Raw genomic sequence first — 18,644 nt, forward strand, 5'->3', positions numbered from 1 at the left:
TGCTTAGAATTTATGATCATCTGAAAAAAACTCACAAATCTAAACAAAAGAAATGTTGGATGTAACCCCATTAATGAATAATGTAGGACTCCAGGTATTTTAGCAGTGTGCATGAGAAGGGAGGTCCCCACCTCTGTATTGTTCCAATGCTTTTTGCATAGATCATGGACTTAAAGGCTGAAACGCCGAAGGGGATGGTGGGCCTTTGTTTACAGTATTGCGAAGTCCTGCGCTGTTTTGAGATTTAACTATGGTTGTGCAAAAAAAAAGACTTCACCCTAAAGGCAGAATGGTGGTTTAACTGTGACCGAGTGGAAGTGTTGGGCAAAACAGGTGTCGGATCTCACTCTCTTGCCCTCTCCATTTGCGTGTACGCAATCCTGAGAGCGTAAGTGATACTTTGGGCCTTTCTCCTCTTCGATGGGCAAACAAAAGTGTGAGATGTTTGCAAAGGAGGGTCCCATTGTGTCCAGTTCAAAGGTGTGCATGTGAAGGAATGCATGGCTTGACTCTCATTTAAAAAGGGGCTTTTAATGCACAAGGTTGGGGGCAAATATGAAATAGATAACCAAAATCCATTCTTGCTGGAGATACCTGGTATACCTCCCTGGAGCAGTAATCTTAGAAAGTGTGGGTATGGGTATAGCTTGGTCAAGACTATTTTAATGGTATGCTCCCATGGATTTACACTGTGATATGTAACATCTATCCTGTTGCACAACATACACAGTCTTCATTAGTTATGCAGTGATGGCAGATTTGTCATCCATTACACATAATGGGTCGCTTGTATTTAATTTGCCTTTATCCTATGTTTATTTATTTAGTTAGTTATTTTCTTTGTTTTGAGACATTATGACATTTGTGTGGTTTATGTGTCAAAAGCAAACATCAGAACTAAAGTGGCTGTTTTTGTAATTGTGCCTTTAAGATTGATGTATGTAAATCATCTCTTTTCTGATTGGCTGCCCTGTGTTGACCCTTATTCAACACTCCTTATAATTTCAGTGTGGATGGGTGGAGATAAACTGCTGTAGGCTGAATATGTGGAAATATGTAAATGTCTTGGTGACATCACAAAAAAAAGTTTTCCATACATGGACTGTGTGGACTGGTGAGTGAATGGCACATCTTGATAGTTAAACATTTACCTCATCAACTTTTTGTTTCTAAAAAAGCAAGGAATAAATGGTTTTCCATCATATCAGCAATTCAAAACACACATCCAGTTCCCCAACTGCATTGCTCAAACTTTAAGGAGACATTTTTATTTTGAGAATATACTGGGTGTACTTGTAGGTCTGGTTTGGTGCCTCCAAAATCTTGGAAATAAAAATTTAATAAAAAAACTTTTGTTTCCCTAAAAAAATCTCCTATGGATGCTTAAGTGTTTGTAAATGACATGTATTTACTTTTTCAAAGTTCTGGAGCACTTCAAACAAGACAGGAACCATTTAGGAACCTTTGTTTTATGAGTGTGATTAGTGTAATTCATTAATTAGTCATCCAGTCTTTCTTTGAATATTGCAGTGCTTTCATGAAATGACCAGATCAGATCAAAGGTAAAGTAAATGGTAAACACAGATGATGATGACCTGGTGGACATCAGTTGCAGCTCCATGATGTTCTGGTAAAGGTGGCCATGCAGGTTGTGAAACTCCAAACTGAGGAAGCAGCTGCCTTGCTGTGCAACTCGGCCCAAGTGTATAAATGAAGACCAATTCAAGTGTGCTGTGTTAGATTTTACTCAAGATGAAGATTAACATCTGTCAGAACTGACTACAAAATGTTTTAAAAGCATCTTAAACATATAAACCGGTAACTCATATTCCAGCGATGGTAAACTTGGTAAATTTGCTGACTTGTCAAGACAATACAACTTGTCCTTTCTTTCCATTGTCCCCTTTCCATTCTCTGTTTCCTTAGCACCCTGATCCCTCTCTTCAAATCCTGCTGCCTTGCTGATAGATGAAGATTCCTATCCTTTCTGCCCTTTTGTTCAGTGAAAAAAGCTCTCAGCAGTTTTTCTCCCAAGCCAAAGCTTCAAAAGACTCCCAGTGAATGTGATTAGGTCGAGAGACCAAAGACAAATTGAGTGGACAAAAACACTGGCCATTGTCTTGCCATTCACTCCCATTGTGCTCATTCACCAGAGTCACAAATTTCAGGGCATTAGCCACACAGCGTGACCGTCTTTCTCCCTCATTGGAGTTATCCTCCTCCCTCCTTTCACAGTCATTAGATTCATTACAGACCACAAAGAACAGGCAACAAAACAGCTTGTGATGTCAGCTGGATTCTGGCCTCCCTATGGGAGAACAGACGAGGACATTGGAATGGGAGGAAGCTAAAAATGAGTGAGGTTTTGACTAAAGCTAACAGGTTTTTACCATGTGGTCTCAACATACAGCAGAAGAGAACTAGAGGTTCCGAAATGATTTTTGTGGTATAGACACTTGACAATATGTGGAGGTTCTGTGAATCTTTTATAGAAATGGTTCCACATCATCATCAAGATCAAATTGTCCTTACTTATTGAATTTTTTTTGAGACGTTGTTAAGGTTCCAAAATGTAGTTTTCACTCCGCAGTCCACACTGAGCGTAGGTGGAGAATAAGGTTTTGAATTTGTTGGTTTTTTTACACATTTACATATTTTAGGTTACAGCAGTTTAATTCCACTCACGCTGAAGTTGCATATCGCTGTTGTCAAAACAATCTACAAAATGGTGACGTTACAGGAGAAGAACACCTACTTTATTTTTAATGTATGTCAGTGGAACAATAATTTTTTACACGTCATTTTGGGTCATTTCTGTTGGTCCATTCATCATGAAAATTACACACAATGTAAAGGGAAACAGCCTTTTTTTAAAATTATGATAAAAACTGAAAAATGGAGATAGAAGGTTCTGTTCCGAAAACAGCGACAGCCAGGAGTGCATTTTTGAATAAGGCACACTACTGAGCAACCATTCAGAAAATATGTGGTTTTCATATATCAGTCTGTAAAGCACTGTTTAAAAGGGGGACAATGGCCTGTTTAGTTCTAGGGGTTCAGGTGGTCATACAGAAATGAATGTGTGATGACTGAAAATAAATACTGGACAAATTCAGGATATGGGCTCTGTAAATAAGTCTGTTGGATAGTTCTTCTCTGGCATTCCTCCATATAGCACTTTTATTGTTAATAATGTAATCAGTATAGAATTTTAGGACCTCAGCGTAAGTGTGTTTGAAATAACCAAAGGCGTTCCACTGCCTGGCAGGTCCTCGAGCAAGAAAAAGCAATCATTTTATTTAACATATTGCAGAGATATATTATAAACCTTTTTTTATAGATTTTTCTCAATAGATCTTTGACGATGTGAAAAGAAATAAAAGAGTGGAATTCTTGTGTATGGAATTCTTGGCTGGTTCTTTCCAGTGCTACAGCAAATACCGTGGCATGGCTAACTACTCCAGTCAACACAAAGTTCATCTAAACCACACACAGTTCTATTATTGATGCTTCTTACATATACTTTAGTGTCTACTGCAGCGCACCCGATTCTTCCCAATGCAAGTGCACTGAGTACCATGAGTTATGGCACCAAGGTTACATCATTGTGAGAAAGAACAGAGCACAGCTGTGTGAAGAGAAGGGGCCCTCTTCTTCAATGATGAGAAGTGAAAGCCTTTTTTGAGTGCATTGTTCCCTCCTTCCCTTTTCTCAAAAGAACTTTCTTTTCTTCAGCCACTAAATGAGCTTCTCCTTCAGAGATAATTCAGATCACCCATGCAATGCGACTCTAGCTTTCTGACCAGAGAAAGTTTGAAGAGAGGAAGAGGCGGAGCAAATTCAAACCAGACTTTGAATCATTTGTCTCTTTAATTACATTTTACCGCATTGTTCTGATGTTATCCACACTTGGTTCAGGCGTCCTTTTTGCTTCTTAGAAAGTTGGGTCTACATATGGGAAAAGCTTTTATTGTTTCCGCTCTCTCTAAAGGCTAGTTTTGTTTTTTTGGTCGAAATGTTTGAAGGATTGCCCTGATTTTAATATAGACTATTTATAATGGCTGCTGTGGTAACCCCCTTTTAAAGTAATGCCTAGTCAAAGGAAGCTTAGCAAAAGTCTATCTTGATTCTTGCATGGTTTCACTTTGTTTACACATTCAATCTGTCACTGCCTGAATTACTGGCCTTTCTTAGCCAGACCAGCCAGCATGTTCTGAGCAAACAGTAGCTGTCTGCTTTAAAAGCGTGAGCAAGAACTTTCTCATCGAAATGTCCATGCTTAAACCACAAGGAGGAAGAACCTGAACGCTCATAAGAAAAAACTGATAATCCCACATCATAGGTGCAAATGTCGTTCATACTGCGCCATACTGAAGTACAAGAATCGCTTCTTTTTTGTTTGGATTGGGGACAAAATAAAAAAGTATTTTTGTGCTTCTGTGAAATTTAGCTGTACACGAACCAAATGGAACTGGAAGGCCAGTATATCTTTTATACCTTACGTCCCTTTAAAACAATAGCTATACCACGTCTGAAAACCACTGACAATCATTTGCATTTGCTGTCGGTTCTTCGACTTCTAAACCAACATGAACACTTGGGAGCTTCTTGAAAGAGAACAGAATTCAAAGCACAGGCTCTTGGTGTAATCTGGTGTTATGCAGTGTTCTGTAGGACAGCACTGGAGCTTTCAGGCTCATCAGTTTCACAGAACTCACAATTTTATGCTGTGTTCATGTTTTTGTTCAGCAATGTTCTCTCTCAACAGTACCAAGCATACACTACACAAACACAGCATACACACACTGGGAGTCTCAGTAGTGTCAAACAGTTCTGACTGCTGGCCACTGACTAGCCACTAATCTATAGGTTAAGAAATACAACCAAGCTAGCGTTAGTGTAACTCTTTACTTTGCTGATTCTGTCTTTACTCAGCACAACGTTTTTTATCCGTTTTTATCCTTTCAGCCAGAAAATAATAGCCAAACTCAGGTAAGTTACCTAGATTGTCAAGTACCTACCTTAGTAACTAACTTTCACTTTGTTGTCCACCTGATCTACGAAGTCATTTCTGTTGAATCCATTCTCTCTATACAGTTGGAAAAAGATGTCTGACTTATAACTTATAACATATCTCAGTAGGTTTGTTTGTAGTTTACTCCATTGTTATTTATGCTAGCAATGCTGGAGAGGGTAAGTGGGAGTCTGGAGAATTCCCAGTGGGTCGTAGCGTTTTAGGCCAGTTGGGGAAGTTATTTAGCATATCAAATTCAGCATGATGGTGAGACTGTGACACAAGAAGTGGCGTTCTACAGAGTTCACTACTGCAGTTTTCATTCATGAACATATGAACATGGACAGCAGCGGCAAGGACCAAATAAAATCAAATGTATGCATATCGTTGTTGTTGGAAGACCATCTTGAAAATGGTAACTTTACAGGAGAAGGAAAAAACATACTTCACTTTTAATGTAAGTCAGTGGAACCAGACGTGTTTCCAGGTAATTTTGGGATGTTTCTTTTGGACCATTCTCCAAGACATTCACACACCATATACAGAACAACAGATATTTTCAAATTATGTCAAAAACTGAAAAACGACAAAAATGGAGACACGGGGTTTTCTTCCAACAGCAGCGATATACATCGTATACAGACCATGGCCAAAAGTATTTGGACACCATCACACCTATATGAGCTTGTTGAACATCAAATTCCAAAACTATGGGCATTAATATGGAGTCAGTCCCCTTTGCAGGTGTAACAGCCTATTCTCTTCTGGGAATACTTTATTCACGATTTCGCAGTGTGTCTGCGGGAATTTGTGCCCTTTCAGTCAAAAGCGCATTTGTGAGGTCAGGCACTGATATTGGACCAAAAGACCTGGCTCATAACTGACATCCCATTCATCCTAAAGGTGTTCAGTCGGGTTGAGGTCAGGGCTTTCTGCAGGGCACTGGAGTTCCTCTGTGCCAAACTGTCTTTATGGACCTCATTTTGTCCAGGAGCTCAGTCATGATGGAACAGGAAAGGACCTTCCATAGACTGTTGTCACAAACTCAGGTCACTGGTGTCACTCAGTCATTTTAAACTTTTAATATCAAACCACCTACAGACGGCCTGCACCTGTTTTACTTAATTATATTTATTCGTAACTTTTATTTTTGTATTAGTTCTCCTTAGTTTTTTTATCTCTTTTTATTTATTTATTTATTTCCTCTCATTTTATTTTAAGTTTTTATGATTACTTTTTTTTTGTGATATTGTATTATTACTTTACTAATTTCTTATCTATTTTGATCTTAATTTCTTACCATTTAAAATCTCAAGTTCTATTTTTATCTACTTTTATCTTTTATTCACTGTTATTTTAAATTTTCTTTTAATTTAAAATGATTAAATGTAGTTACTATTTTCTTTGTCATGTCAATCCCTGTTTTTGTAAATGCTCGGCTACAATGAAAATGAGGGTTGCCTCATGCTTCCATTTCAAAGCAATAGCACTTACAGTTGACTAGAGCAGATCTAGCAGAGATTATTTCACATCCTATGACAGTGTCATGTTTAAAGTCACTGAGCTCTTCAGTATAACCCATTCTACTGCCACTGTTTGTAAACTGCATGACCATGTGCTTGATGGTATACACCTGAGCTCAGTAATTAGGAGGGATGTGCACATACTTTTGGTCCCTTGGTGTATAAAGAATAGAGAAATTTTAAAATGCACAGTCTGAAATTCATTTCTTCCCATGTGAAACACGACTTCTTTTCTCTTTCTCTTTCTCTCTTTTGGACTGACCAGCCCGCATGAGGAGTGATGTGTACTTAATGACGCTGCTTTATTTTCACTCGATGTGCGAATGAAAGGTAGGAGAAAGCTTTATTGGGGAGGCCACAGATTGGATTCCAAAAACATTAACCTGTCTAAAGGAACTTAGGCTCTATGAACCGCTTTGTTCATTTGAGAGCTGTTTAATGACGGGCATTACAGTTACACAGCCACGCTGAGAGACGCCTGTTACCCACGCAGAAACTTACACTTGTCAATCCACACCTGTTCTTTGAGAGGCTCATGGCACGGGCTGAGGTGCATTATCATCTTAATCCTCCTGCTGCTCTTTCACTCCAACAATGACTTCTCTCAGCACCATGCAGCCACTAAGCCCGGGAACATTACTCGAACTCAGAGCTCCCTTTAGAGAGTAATAAACACGTGTAATACAAAACTTACAGGAGATGTAACGAACCGGTTTAATTGTTCGACTAATGCGTCTAATGCTTGATGTTCAATCTTTTAAGCCCACTGTGATCGCAGAGGACATTTAAACTGAGGCCAGACCTTGCAAGTTTACAAGAGTGCAAAAATCGACCATGAATTGTTGTGTGAAGTAGCTACGGGTGCCATAAATAGTGAAACATGTTTCCACAGGATTTCCCCCTTTAACTAATGTCTTTCTGTGAGGGGGCTTTAGGGGCATTAACCACCTCAGGCGTCTGGTTCCTCACTGTGAACAACTCTGACTCTAGAAGACTTTCACACCCTGAATGTCCTGCTGGAAGAGAACTATAATATAACATTAGGATTAAAACCTACTGGTTTTGCTTTCAGTTAGAAATTGGCTTAACTCTTTCCAGTAGAGACCACTAGTTTCCTGCAGAACACCTTTAGAAGCCATTAGGAAACCATCAAATGCATTTACAACCAGCCATTGGTCACCTGTTAGTGTATTGCACTGCGATATCAAGGAAAAGCACATTACAAAATCATCAGGAACCATTAGATATACTTAACGGGTCCCGTGGTTTTTTCCAAGACGTTTATTCATCTTAATGATTAAATACTATAAAAGAATGAAGATCTAAAGGTTCGATTTCTCTCGAGTTTCAGTTTAGAGTCTTTTTCATTCCTCAGGTCTATCAAGGTGCTGGCAGGTCTGGTGAACTCTGGAGGAAGCTGTGCATCACCTAAAGAAGAAGTTGGATAGTTACCAACCACAGAAAACACAGATCAGGACTGTAATCAGGGGAAACGAGCAGGGGCTGATTAAAGCACTTACACTAGGCTTTCGCTGTGTGTGAATAGATTTCACTGGTCACACGTTCACGGTTCTCGTTCATCGTTCATGGCTTAACTAAACTTGATAAGGCTGTAAACACGGGCGCGTGAGCGCGCCGCCCAGAGGCCCTCTCCTGTCTCACGCGCTGATGTCACCCACGCTTATTTTTCTAAACGAATCAGTTCTTCCGTCCAGCAGGCTGATCTCCGAGCACCTGTTGAAGACACGCTCACACAGAGAGAGGCCGGTGAGCCGGAGGGTCCCACGCGCTCGACTCTTCAGTGGACTAACTGAGGAGCAGAGCGGACCCGCCAGCACGCAAACAACGCAAGACGCGCTGGAAAAGTTTCCCCGTCTTAAACAGGCGCGTGGCCGCCGTCTCCCTGACGAAGAGTTGAGTTTCAGAAACATGTCACTGCCCTAGCGCGCGCTCTTTTACTTATGTGTGAGGAACACGGGACTCTGCTCGAGTTGACACGGCTTTGGTTCTGGGAGCTGCAGCTCAGGCTGGAACTCGGCGCCAGGAGAAGAAAGCGAAGCGAAAGGAAAGATGTCGAAGCCGACTGACCACGTAAAGCGCCCGATGAACGCCTTCATGGTCTGGTCCAGGGCTCAGAGGCGAAAGATGGCACTGGACAACCCGAAGATGCACAACTCGGAGATCAGCAAGCGCCTGGGCGGAGAGTGGAAACTTCTGTCGGACTCGGAGAAGAGGCCGTTCATCGACGAGGCCAAGCGGCTCCGGGCGGTGCACATGAAGGAGCACCCGGACTACAAGTACAGACCGCGGCGGAAGCCCAAGACCGCGGCGAGGAAGGACAGGTACCAGCTGAACGTGGCGTACAGCCTCGGAGAGCCCGACTCCCTGAAGGGGGCGCTCTTGCAGGGCGGGGAGGCGGAAAAGGCTGCAGCCGTGGCCGCCGCCACCAGAGCGCTGCTCGGCCATCCGCTGCCCACCAGCGCTTACCCGTACGTGGACATACACTCGAAAATGTCCGAGTCAGCTTTTGCGCACGGCTCGTTTGAATATCCGGGTCGTGTGGCTGCGTTCCCTACCGTGGGCGTCCTGGGGGCCGCCACGCACACGCACCCTAGCCCCGCGAACCCGGGATACATGATGCCCTGCAACTGCCCAGGGTGGGCGACCTCCGCCCCTCATCCTCCCGTAGCTTACGTGTTTTTGCCAGGCATGAGCAAAACCCTGCACGAGGCGTACCCAGCGTACGCAGCGGCCTTATGATGGCCGTGAGAGGAGGAGGACTGGACGGCAGGTTGCGCTGGAGGGCCGCGCGTGCCCATGATGGACCCGGTTGAAGTTGTATATTTGTACAAATGAAACGTCTGTAAGTGTTCGCACTCTTTCTTCAGCGGTTAATAAAGCATTTAATAAAGTCAATGGCAAATAAGAAGTGGCTTGTATGTGTTTGAAGACAGATTTTCTGCAGAAAGTTTCTCGGCGTTGTTTTAGTTCACAGAAGTGCTGGAAACCGAGTTCCCTCATCAGACCAAGGGGTTCACGGTTAAACCGTGTTTTAACTCTTAAAATGAGCTGCTGAGCCGCCTTAAACTGTTGAGCTCATCGTTCTTCAGACAGTGAGTCGACCGAGATGGGTGTCCTGTTACTTTAGTGTCTCTGGAGTGGAACCTCCAAAGGTTCGTCTGCAGCACCACAGCTGCACAAACCCGCGCCTCTCCCAGAAGAACAATGATAAGGCGCAGAGCTGGACCTTAAAACCACGGCTGCACCTCTGAGGCTGCGTTCACACCGCCTGCCTCTCAAATGGCTCCCTATTCTGTGTGAAGGGCTCGGTGCTGGTCGGGAATCTGCGGCTTCTACACCCAAACGGCGGTTAAATGTTAGTCATGCAGCCAGTGAGGAGCTATTTAGATGTAGAAAACATTGTTTCGTGATTTAAACACTGGACAAAGCCTAATATATCATGGTTTTGCTGATGGTTCAGAGCCCAGGTTTACACTCTGTAGAGAATAGTTGGTCTGTCTGACCGCCAACTAGATTAGAGCCGTTTTTCAGGTGTTTATAGCCGCCAGTGCTGAGGAGGTGGTCTGCTCAGATTAAAGCTCACCCTGTAAGAATATTTACAGCTGTACTTTCTGCGGCTGTCGGTAAGCGCAGAGCTGAAACGCGAAACTAAATAAACAGTTCTGGATCTTTCCTGAAGAGAAACGGAGGCCGGACGCGTTATTCAGGCACATTTCCGACGCTGCTCAGATCCTCAAATCGTGTTTTATTCTAGTGTCTGGTGTCTTCTCGTTTTAACTTCTCTACCCTTTATATTTCTAGTCATTCCAGCGTTGGTGCATGTTTTGGTTTCCCGAAGTCCAAGAAAAGCCAGTAGTTTAGCGTGTTAAATGTGTGCGTGTAGAAGCCAAACTAAAAGCAGTGAACGTGTAGCCTGTGTCATCATGGGCAGGAGTAGTTCAGCGTTATTGATCAATGTAAGCCACCCTCACGGAAGACTATTTAACCCTGTTATACAGCTGCGTGAGAAAGGTCATCAGAAAGATAACGAGCTTCAAATCTGTAATGATCAACTCCTGCGGTCATCGCAGCACCTGCAGGGGAACGGGGCGCGATCTACGCCATCTGCTGGCCGCCTTTAGACCTTTTCCGCGCTGTCACTTTGGAAGGTTTGGTTGGTTTAAAAGACTTTCAGCTGGAACTTTCGGGACCTTTCATTTTTCTGAGCCATTTGACTGAAATGTTCGACTCTTGCATTGCGTCACTTCTAGTCATAGACCTACAGGTGCTGTGCGTCAGGTGACAGAGACCTTTTACCTGCAGGCCCCGCGGTTTGGTGCTGCCGCCTTGTAGGATGTTGATACGTCACATCATCGACGTGACAACCTTTGTAGTAGTTTTGGAGAAATGCTTGGAAGTTGAGTCTTTAAAGATGAGCTGTTCTTTCAGCTTAAGCTTCCATTTATGAGCTACATGGACTGAGGAATGAATGGTGGATTTAAAACTTTGACAGTGTTTACATATTACAACAAAACTAAGTAAAGGCTACACCAATGTTTTTCCATGATAGGGGCCCTTTAATCCGCCCTGTAACGCGCATCACTTCAGTTCATTGTTTAACCAACTTTTGAATGGAAACAGTAGGGGGCGATCTTTGACGACTTTCAATCGTCTTAAAGGGCAATTCCATCAATTTGTCAAAAGCTCTGCATAATTCAGTCATTAAGTCATTAATCAAAGTCACCCAGGTGGTTTGATGGGAAATGTTTTGTATAGAGGAACTGACTGAGATTTTGTGTCCAAAAGCCCCACACAGATGGTTATTACATACAATGCCCCAGAATACACGGCCCGCTGCATAGGGCACTGTTTGGGAGATAATGTTTAAATGCATCTTTATAAAGGCATTCGTGGTGGAGGGGTACATGCAGGGTGTTATAAGGCCACATAGCCCCCAAATTCAGACATATAAGCATATAAAAGTCAGAAGACGTGCAAGGTTACATGTGGTTTTGGGTAGTAAATAAAAACTATATAATGCTATTTTGACATTGTGACCCCTGGTTACTATCGCTTTGTTGAAAAAAGAATCCGTTAGTTAGTTTCTCTCCAATGCACCATCACATCAAAACACCCCGAATGACTTTGTTTCCATCTCAGCCTCTGAAATATGCAGAAATGATGAAATTGGTGGATTTTTGCTTAAAGCCTGTAATAATGGGTTACGTTTTTGGCTATGGAGGCTGGAAGGCTAAGACTGGGAGTAAGTACAGTAAGTAGAGTTTTGTTCCGCATTTAACATTTTCAGTGTGTCTTCATACACGGTCATTTTGTCAATCCGCTTCAGTCTCAGTTGACAGTAGGCTATAGATCATACATCCTACATCCTAGAAAATATGCGGCATTTTTTGGAGGGATCTGCTGACACCCAAACCCATGTTGACATCTAAACATTTCTAAAATGTAGAAATGAGCTGAAATTACTACCTGAATTAGCACTACAGAGACATTGAACAGCTTTTTAGCATAATGAAGAAATACAACATTCACAAATGTCTGTCTGATGGTGATCATTTTTTATGCAATTATCTGTTGATACTGATATGGATCTAATATTATCGTACATCCTTAGTTTTATAAGACTTCCATGCATAATGTACTGGGTGCCTGTGGGTTCAGGAAGGCAGTTGAAGGAGTCAGTCAAAATGAATAGTTATGGTTAGTAAATATTAGTTATTAACAGTATGAATGTTAAATAATTGTTATATAAATAATTCAAATTCTTCAGAAACACATGTATTATACTTACTGTTAAAACTGAGTCAAGGAAACAAAACCAGGACCAGCAACAGATGGATTTGTTGTAATTGAACATTACTGACCATGTATGAATACCAAATTATAAATATTGATGATATTCACTAGCATCAGTTAGAGCCTGTCACATATTGCTCAACCATAGGAAGTTGACTCAAGCATGTTTTCTGGTTTAGTCTATTGTAATGTTTTGTTTCTGAGTACCTATAAAGTTTAGTTTAACTTTGAAGAGTAATGCACACGGCAGACAGAGAGAGCAATGTAGGCCTGTTTCAACAGCATCTTTCCATGCTGGCTGTTTCATCTAGAATTGATTTGATTGAAAGCTCTGAATGGCTGAACTTCTCCAAACATCTCTCATGCTTCACAGACTATAGGCACATATGTTCCAAATCAAGTTTTAAGATCAAGTGCTGGTTTATTGAACGCTATAGCAGAGGTGGGTAGAGGAGCCTTCATGAATACACAAGTAAAATGATTAATACTTGTTGGGTAAAATAAAGACTTTTTGTGGAACCTTCTCAAAACACATATTGAATAGAACTACAAAAGTATCAGGTCAAAAATATTTTAGTAGACTGTAGAACGTCACATTTCACATCATTTTACTCGCTGACATACTTCAGCATAAGTAAAAGTGTTACTATTTGAAAATACTCAGGAAAGTACTAATCCATCTACATTTCACTAAAGTATATGTACTTTATTCACCAGAATTAAAACATCTTATAACTTGTGCTGGTGATGTTTTAAAAGTTCTGCAGAATTCAATCAATTCAATCACTAAAATGTAAACAATATCAGTCCAAGTGGTTTGATGTGAAAGCTCCATTCTAGAGAAACACAGTGTTGGTGATGGGACCAGACCTCTAAGGACATTAGCCTAAAACATTTATTTACAGTTGGCAGAGAGGAGCAAACAAAACAGTACCCACAAAATGTTGTACAATGTTTTTGCAATGTCAAGAAATATTATCAGACATTTATAATAAATAACTGGAGAAAATCTTTTAATATTTTTCATTCATTTTATTTTGACCAAAATGACATTTGCCTACAAAAGCTGCCACATTTAGCGCTGGAAAAATGCCATGAAGGGCATTAAAACATCTTATTAGAAGTTAATTAATTTGTATCATATTGTTGTTTATTATGTAAAAATGATTAAATATGATTGAAAACGTCTTTCACACTCTAACTAACGAAGTTGCAGCTTATTGTGGCTATGACTTGTGGACTGGCGCCCCCTTCTGACTGTTTTGAACTAAATACTTATGAGGAGTCCCTGGTTCAGAGCACATTCTGAACTTTCTCAAAAAAATTATTTCCACGAGATTCGCAACAGGGTTTCTTTTTCACCCCCCACATGTAATCCGTTGTCATTTGTTTAAACTTTGAAATGCTTAGCTGTATTTAAAAAAAAAAAAAATAATACCAATTCTTGAAGTTCTTGCACTCACCCCTGCTGGAAAAAGCAGCTTATACCAGCATGAATTCTGGTACTGGTCTGGTGCTGGTTTAGTCGGTCACTCATCATGGTCAGGATGGTTGGCCTGTATAGCAGCATCCAAAATACAAAATGTGCTGGTGACCAGCTACATAGGTCTACGCTGGTCTTTCTAGCAGGGGCATCTAAGTTTGTTTACAGTTCTTCATCCTTAATATGTTTTCATAAAAACATAATACAGTTTATTCTGTTCTGAGTATCTTTGTGGGAAATGCAATACATTTTGATATGCAAATGATATCTAAAAGATGGTTTCATCATCATGCAAATTTGCTAATTTAGTGATTTCTAGAGACTACTAAAAGAACTGCGGAAGTTGCCGTGTGGAAGTTCCCATGGCACAGTTACTTCCCAAGTACCAACAGCCCATTTGATTTTGACATGCTGGGTCTGAGGGTGGTCTTTTTGCAGCTTTAGTTGCTTGCCCATGTCCACCGTCAGCTGCTAGTCTTGCACAGTGTTGAGAAGGCCGATGGCTTTAAGTGCTGAACTTGGGTTTGCTCCAGCTCTCATCAGCTCTCGCTAATGATTTGCTTTGTGGGTTTTACCCCATGGCTGCTGTTGACAGCTTTGCATATGACCTCCAAAAGAGTCCTGAGCAATCTGTCAATACACTGACAACACCAACCTTTTCCTTAGGCCTTCAGACAGCAGATCAAGATGTGCTCAAAGGCCCCACTCAGCTGGCAAGGGGACACTGTGGTATGGACCAGTCCCCAACATTGCAGGTTGAATGGATCGTCTGGCCTGTCTGGTCAATGGCCCTTAACCACCTCCATACTCTGGTGGCTCAGATTTATCAACACATGAATTGCCAAAGCAAACAGGATCACTGTGTTAATGCAGCCAGTAATGTTTCCTGCCTGGAATTGCTATAATAAAGTAGGCCGTCTCTCATTTTAGTTCACATGAGTTTTCAGCACTAGTTTATGGGGAACTGTGCCATAGGGACTGGCCAGATCTAATCAAATCCCTACCAGATTGCCCTGGTTCCCCTTGGCTTCTCTGATGAGTTTGAAGAGATGATTATGTAACCATGCCCATGTGCTGTAAACAGCCTGGTGGAATACACCTTTCTGCCTCGAAGTGTCTATGCATTCAACTGAAGAACATCTTCCCTTCAACATGGGATTATTCTCCTTCAGTGCAGAAATTACTCAGAACTGGCTCTCCTTCAGATGACCTGAGGGACTACACTAAGGAAAGTTTGTCTTTTTACAGGTCATTTCTCTGTATCATTTGAAGCTGAACTATGTAAGACCTTTCGTTAAAACTGAAAGAAGTAGCATCAGTGAGTCAGAAGAGAAACGTACGCTAAAACATGGTGTGTTGTCTGTAAATAATTTGTGATCTTTGTGATTGTGGTTTTGTGTGTTCTTTGTCTTTGCCTTCTTATTTTCCTAGGAATATTAATGAACTTAATCAGTGTCGGCATGTGCTTCAGTTTTTCAAAAGGGTTAAAGTTGTGCGTGTAGCCTAGACATGAATGGTATTTAGTGGAGTTCAAGCACAGAAAAGTCAGCTTGTAATTTAACATAGTTAAACAGTAGCACACACTAGACAGTTAGCCACAACAATGGATATTTAAATATTTTATTTATTAAATTAAGAGAATGCTTTATAAAACAGGGCTGCCGACTTCATGTGGGGCAAAGGTTGAAGTGAGAAAATAAAGAAGCACATGTAGTCGCATTGAAGTCAGTGCAGCCGGTCAGCACGGCCACTGGGCTCCACTCCGCAACACAAGATCTCTCAGTGGCCCCATTCACTATGTTGATTGTTATGGTCTGCACTCTCTTCTTCACGTTTCCTTTTGCTGTTGCTTCCATAACTGCGCTTGCATCATAGTCTATTTTATTTATTTAAGGTTGACTGTTTGCTCAGAAACAAGGCTTGCATCATTTTCTTAATCTTTTCTTAACAGCCCCTCACACTTGTCGTAAGTTGACAAGACAAGCATCTAAATCTGCTACTCCTCTCCTTCCTCATCTCTTGCTTTCTGCCGTCACCGTACAATGATCACATTTTTAAATGAGGATTTTTTCCTGTTGGCTGTTGTTTCTTTCATCATCACCTCCAGTTCCTGTTTGCTATTTTTTAATGCGTGGTTTATTTTTTTTTTTCTTGTCCTCTGGGCAGATTAAACTTGATAACCGAAATAATTCAAATTCAGAATGTATATGTTTATGGTAAACTGTAAAATGCAACATAGCCCACATAAGAAAACAATGAAGACTTTCTTAACAGAATATTTCAGAAAATTGCATTTAAGAACATTCTTATGAACTTCTTCATGTTTGTCTTAAGAACTTTCATAACTTTTCTGGCTCCTCTTAGATTTCCTAATGCCCTTTGCAGGAATCCAATAAGCTCGAAATAAGATCAAAACAAACAATCAGAGCCAAGAGGAGTGTCTGACAGTGTGTCAATCACTGTTTGTGCACAACAGTGGTTTAAAAGTTGAGCAGATGTGTGTCTAACTCTGCATCGGGTCTAAAGCCTTTCAGGTCTCATAGCTCCCACCACCGCTGAAAAAATGCCCAGATGTTTACCCATGCATTATGTTGGGCTGCGTGTAATTCTTTCTTTTTAGCTTGCTTTTCTTCATTTGTCTTCTTCTGCTTACTTATCTTTGTCGTGTGTGCTGTTGTTGGCAAAGGAAGGACAGGCAGTTTTTTATTTACTGGTGGTTATTTATCACCAATGCCTTAAACACTGTCAGATTGGCTGAGCTGAAAAGGGGCTCTGCTGAGGTAGAGTCCACACTTACTGCAGTCACAACAGTACTTTACAACCACATTTAACTTATCTGCTGTGAAAATGACGGTATAAAACTGTTTAATATGTAACAAAGACTGCAAGCAAACTACATAAACAATATTGGCTACTAAGACGCAGCATTGCTGAGGTAACTTTATGACCACTACATTACTTGGCAGTGTTTTCACACTTGAACATCTGACGTCTGTAAGACCTGCATGTAACATGACCTCTACTGTGCATGCTGTTTTTCCTACCAATCCTAAATCTACTAATGCGTTAGTAAATACACACAAACACACACACATTTTCTAAGCCGCTTCTCCCTCAGGGTCGCGGGGGGGTGCTGGAGCCTGTCCCAGCTGTCGTTGGGTGGAAGGCAGGATACACCCTGAACAGGTTCCATCAGTAAATATTTTCAGTTAAATAAATTCCTGCATAATGTAATCACTATGAAAAATAAATGTTAGCTAAAACATGCTAATTCTATCTGTTAATAAGCATCTGTGTTAAGGCTTACAAGTGAAAGGAGAATTCCACAGATGTTTTAAAAGTTCTGCAGAATTCAATCAAATCAATCACTAAAATGTAAACAAAATAAATGCAAGTGGTTTGATGTGAAAGCTCCATTCTAGAGAAACACAGTGTTGGTGATGGGACCAGACCTCTAAGGACATTAGCCTAAAACATTTATTTACAGTTGGCAGAGAGAAACAAACAAAACAGTACCCATAAAATGTTGTACAATGTTTTTGCAATGTCAAGAAATATTATCAGACATTTATAATAAATAACTGGAGAAAATTTTTTAATATTTTTAATTACTTTTAATTTTGACCAAAATGACATTTGCCTACAAAAGCTGCCACATTTAGCGCTGGAAAAATGCCATGAAGGGCAATTTCTTTTGGTGACATCACTGTGGACCATCAGCACACAGGCTTTGATTGGAAACTCGTGAAATTAAATAGTTCATCACTACCTGGTATTATGGAAGATTTCATTGCCTCATGAAAGCCAGAGGTTAGAAAGTCATTAGACATGTACCGGAGTAGACGTTATGTAGGATATGTAAGGTACAACACATTTCAACTTGCTATGCTAAGGACAAGTAATAATAATCAGTTCAGTTTATATAGTACATTTCACAAATGCAACTTTACATTAAATACAAGATTATGACATAATGATTTTTTTATGACTTGAAAAATTCTAAGAAACTGAAAAGAGTGGTGCTTAACTGATACAATTGAAAGCTAAACTGTTTGAATTTGATTCTGTTTACCTTTTCTCTGCGTAGTTGATACAGTCAATACATGTTTCAAGAAAACTTGAGAAAGCAAAATGTTTAGCCCTTTGTGGATGACAGACCATGACAGGCTACCTAATGTGCCTGACAGGATGACGGTAGGTCATATTTGTAGCATCGTCGTAAGTATCGAACTCCAGTAATCATTGCTGCATACTAATGGCTGCCTTTTAACCAGCCTCGAAGGCCAGATGTATTTACATCAGCTTGACAGGATCTTGGTATTTCCAGGTTATGAAGTCATTTGCTGTACTGCACTGTCTTTCTCTCATTTGTTGTCATGCACCTGTACCTGGGTAGCTAGGACATTCATTTTTTCTTCAGTTTCCTCTGCCGAGGTGTTTTCATTCCCTGCTGTAGTTTCATTTCACTCAAAAACGTTTTTTTCTCTGATGTTCAAACAGTATAACCTTTTCGTTCGTCAATAGTCCAATAGTCCAATGTCATTCCTCTCTCTCTCTCTCTCTCTCTCTCTCTCTGTGTGCATATATATATATATATATATATATATATGTATTATACACACACACATTATATATTTGTGTATATAATGTTATATATATTATATTATATATAATGTTATTTATATTATATTATATATAATGTTATTTATATTTATATAACCCAAACTTTTTATAACCCAAAGTTTTATAACTTTTTATTACCCACATTTGTGGGTAAATGTTAATGGAAATTTCACTTGCAGTCCTGGTT

The 18,644-nt window shown here is 40.6% G+C and overlaps 1 protein-coding gene across 1 annotated transcript; it reads left to right on the top strand.

Moving 5' to 3' along the window:
- Positions 1-8,073: 8,073 nt before the first annotated feature.
- On the top strand, positions 8,074-9,466 carry sox21a (SRY-box transcription factor 21a). The gene has a single exon (XM_017712926.2). The coding sequence runs from the start codon at positions 8,608-8,610 to the stop codon at positions 9,295-9,297; it is 690 nt and encodes a 229-aa protein (XP_017568415.1). The 5' UTR covers positions 8,074-8,607; the 3' UTR covers positions 9,298-9,466.
- The last annotated feature ends 9,178 nt before the right edge of the window (positions 9,467-18,644 follow it).

The sequence above is a fragment of the Pygocentrus nattereri genome, chromosome 30 (genome assembly GCF_015220715.1).
Source record: "Pygocentrus nattereri isolate fPygNat1 chromosome 30, fPygNat1.pri, whole genome shotgun sequence".
NCBI classification, from domain to species: domain Eukaryota; kingdom Metazoa; phylum Chordata; class Actinopteri; order Characiformes; family Serrasalmidae; genus Pygocentrus; species Pygocentrus nattereri.

Coding starts and splice junctions, on each gene's coding strand:
- sox21a (XM_017712926.2), top strand. CDS start 8,608: ATGTCGAAGCCGACTGACCACGTAAAGCGCCCGATGAACGCCTTCATG.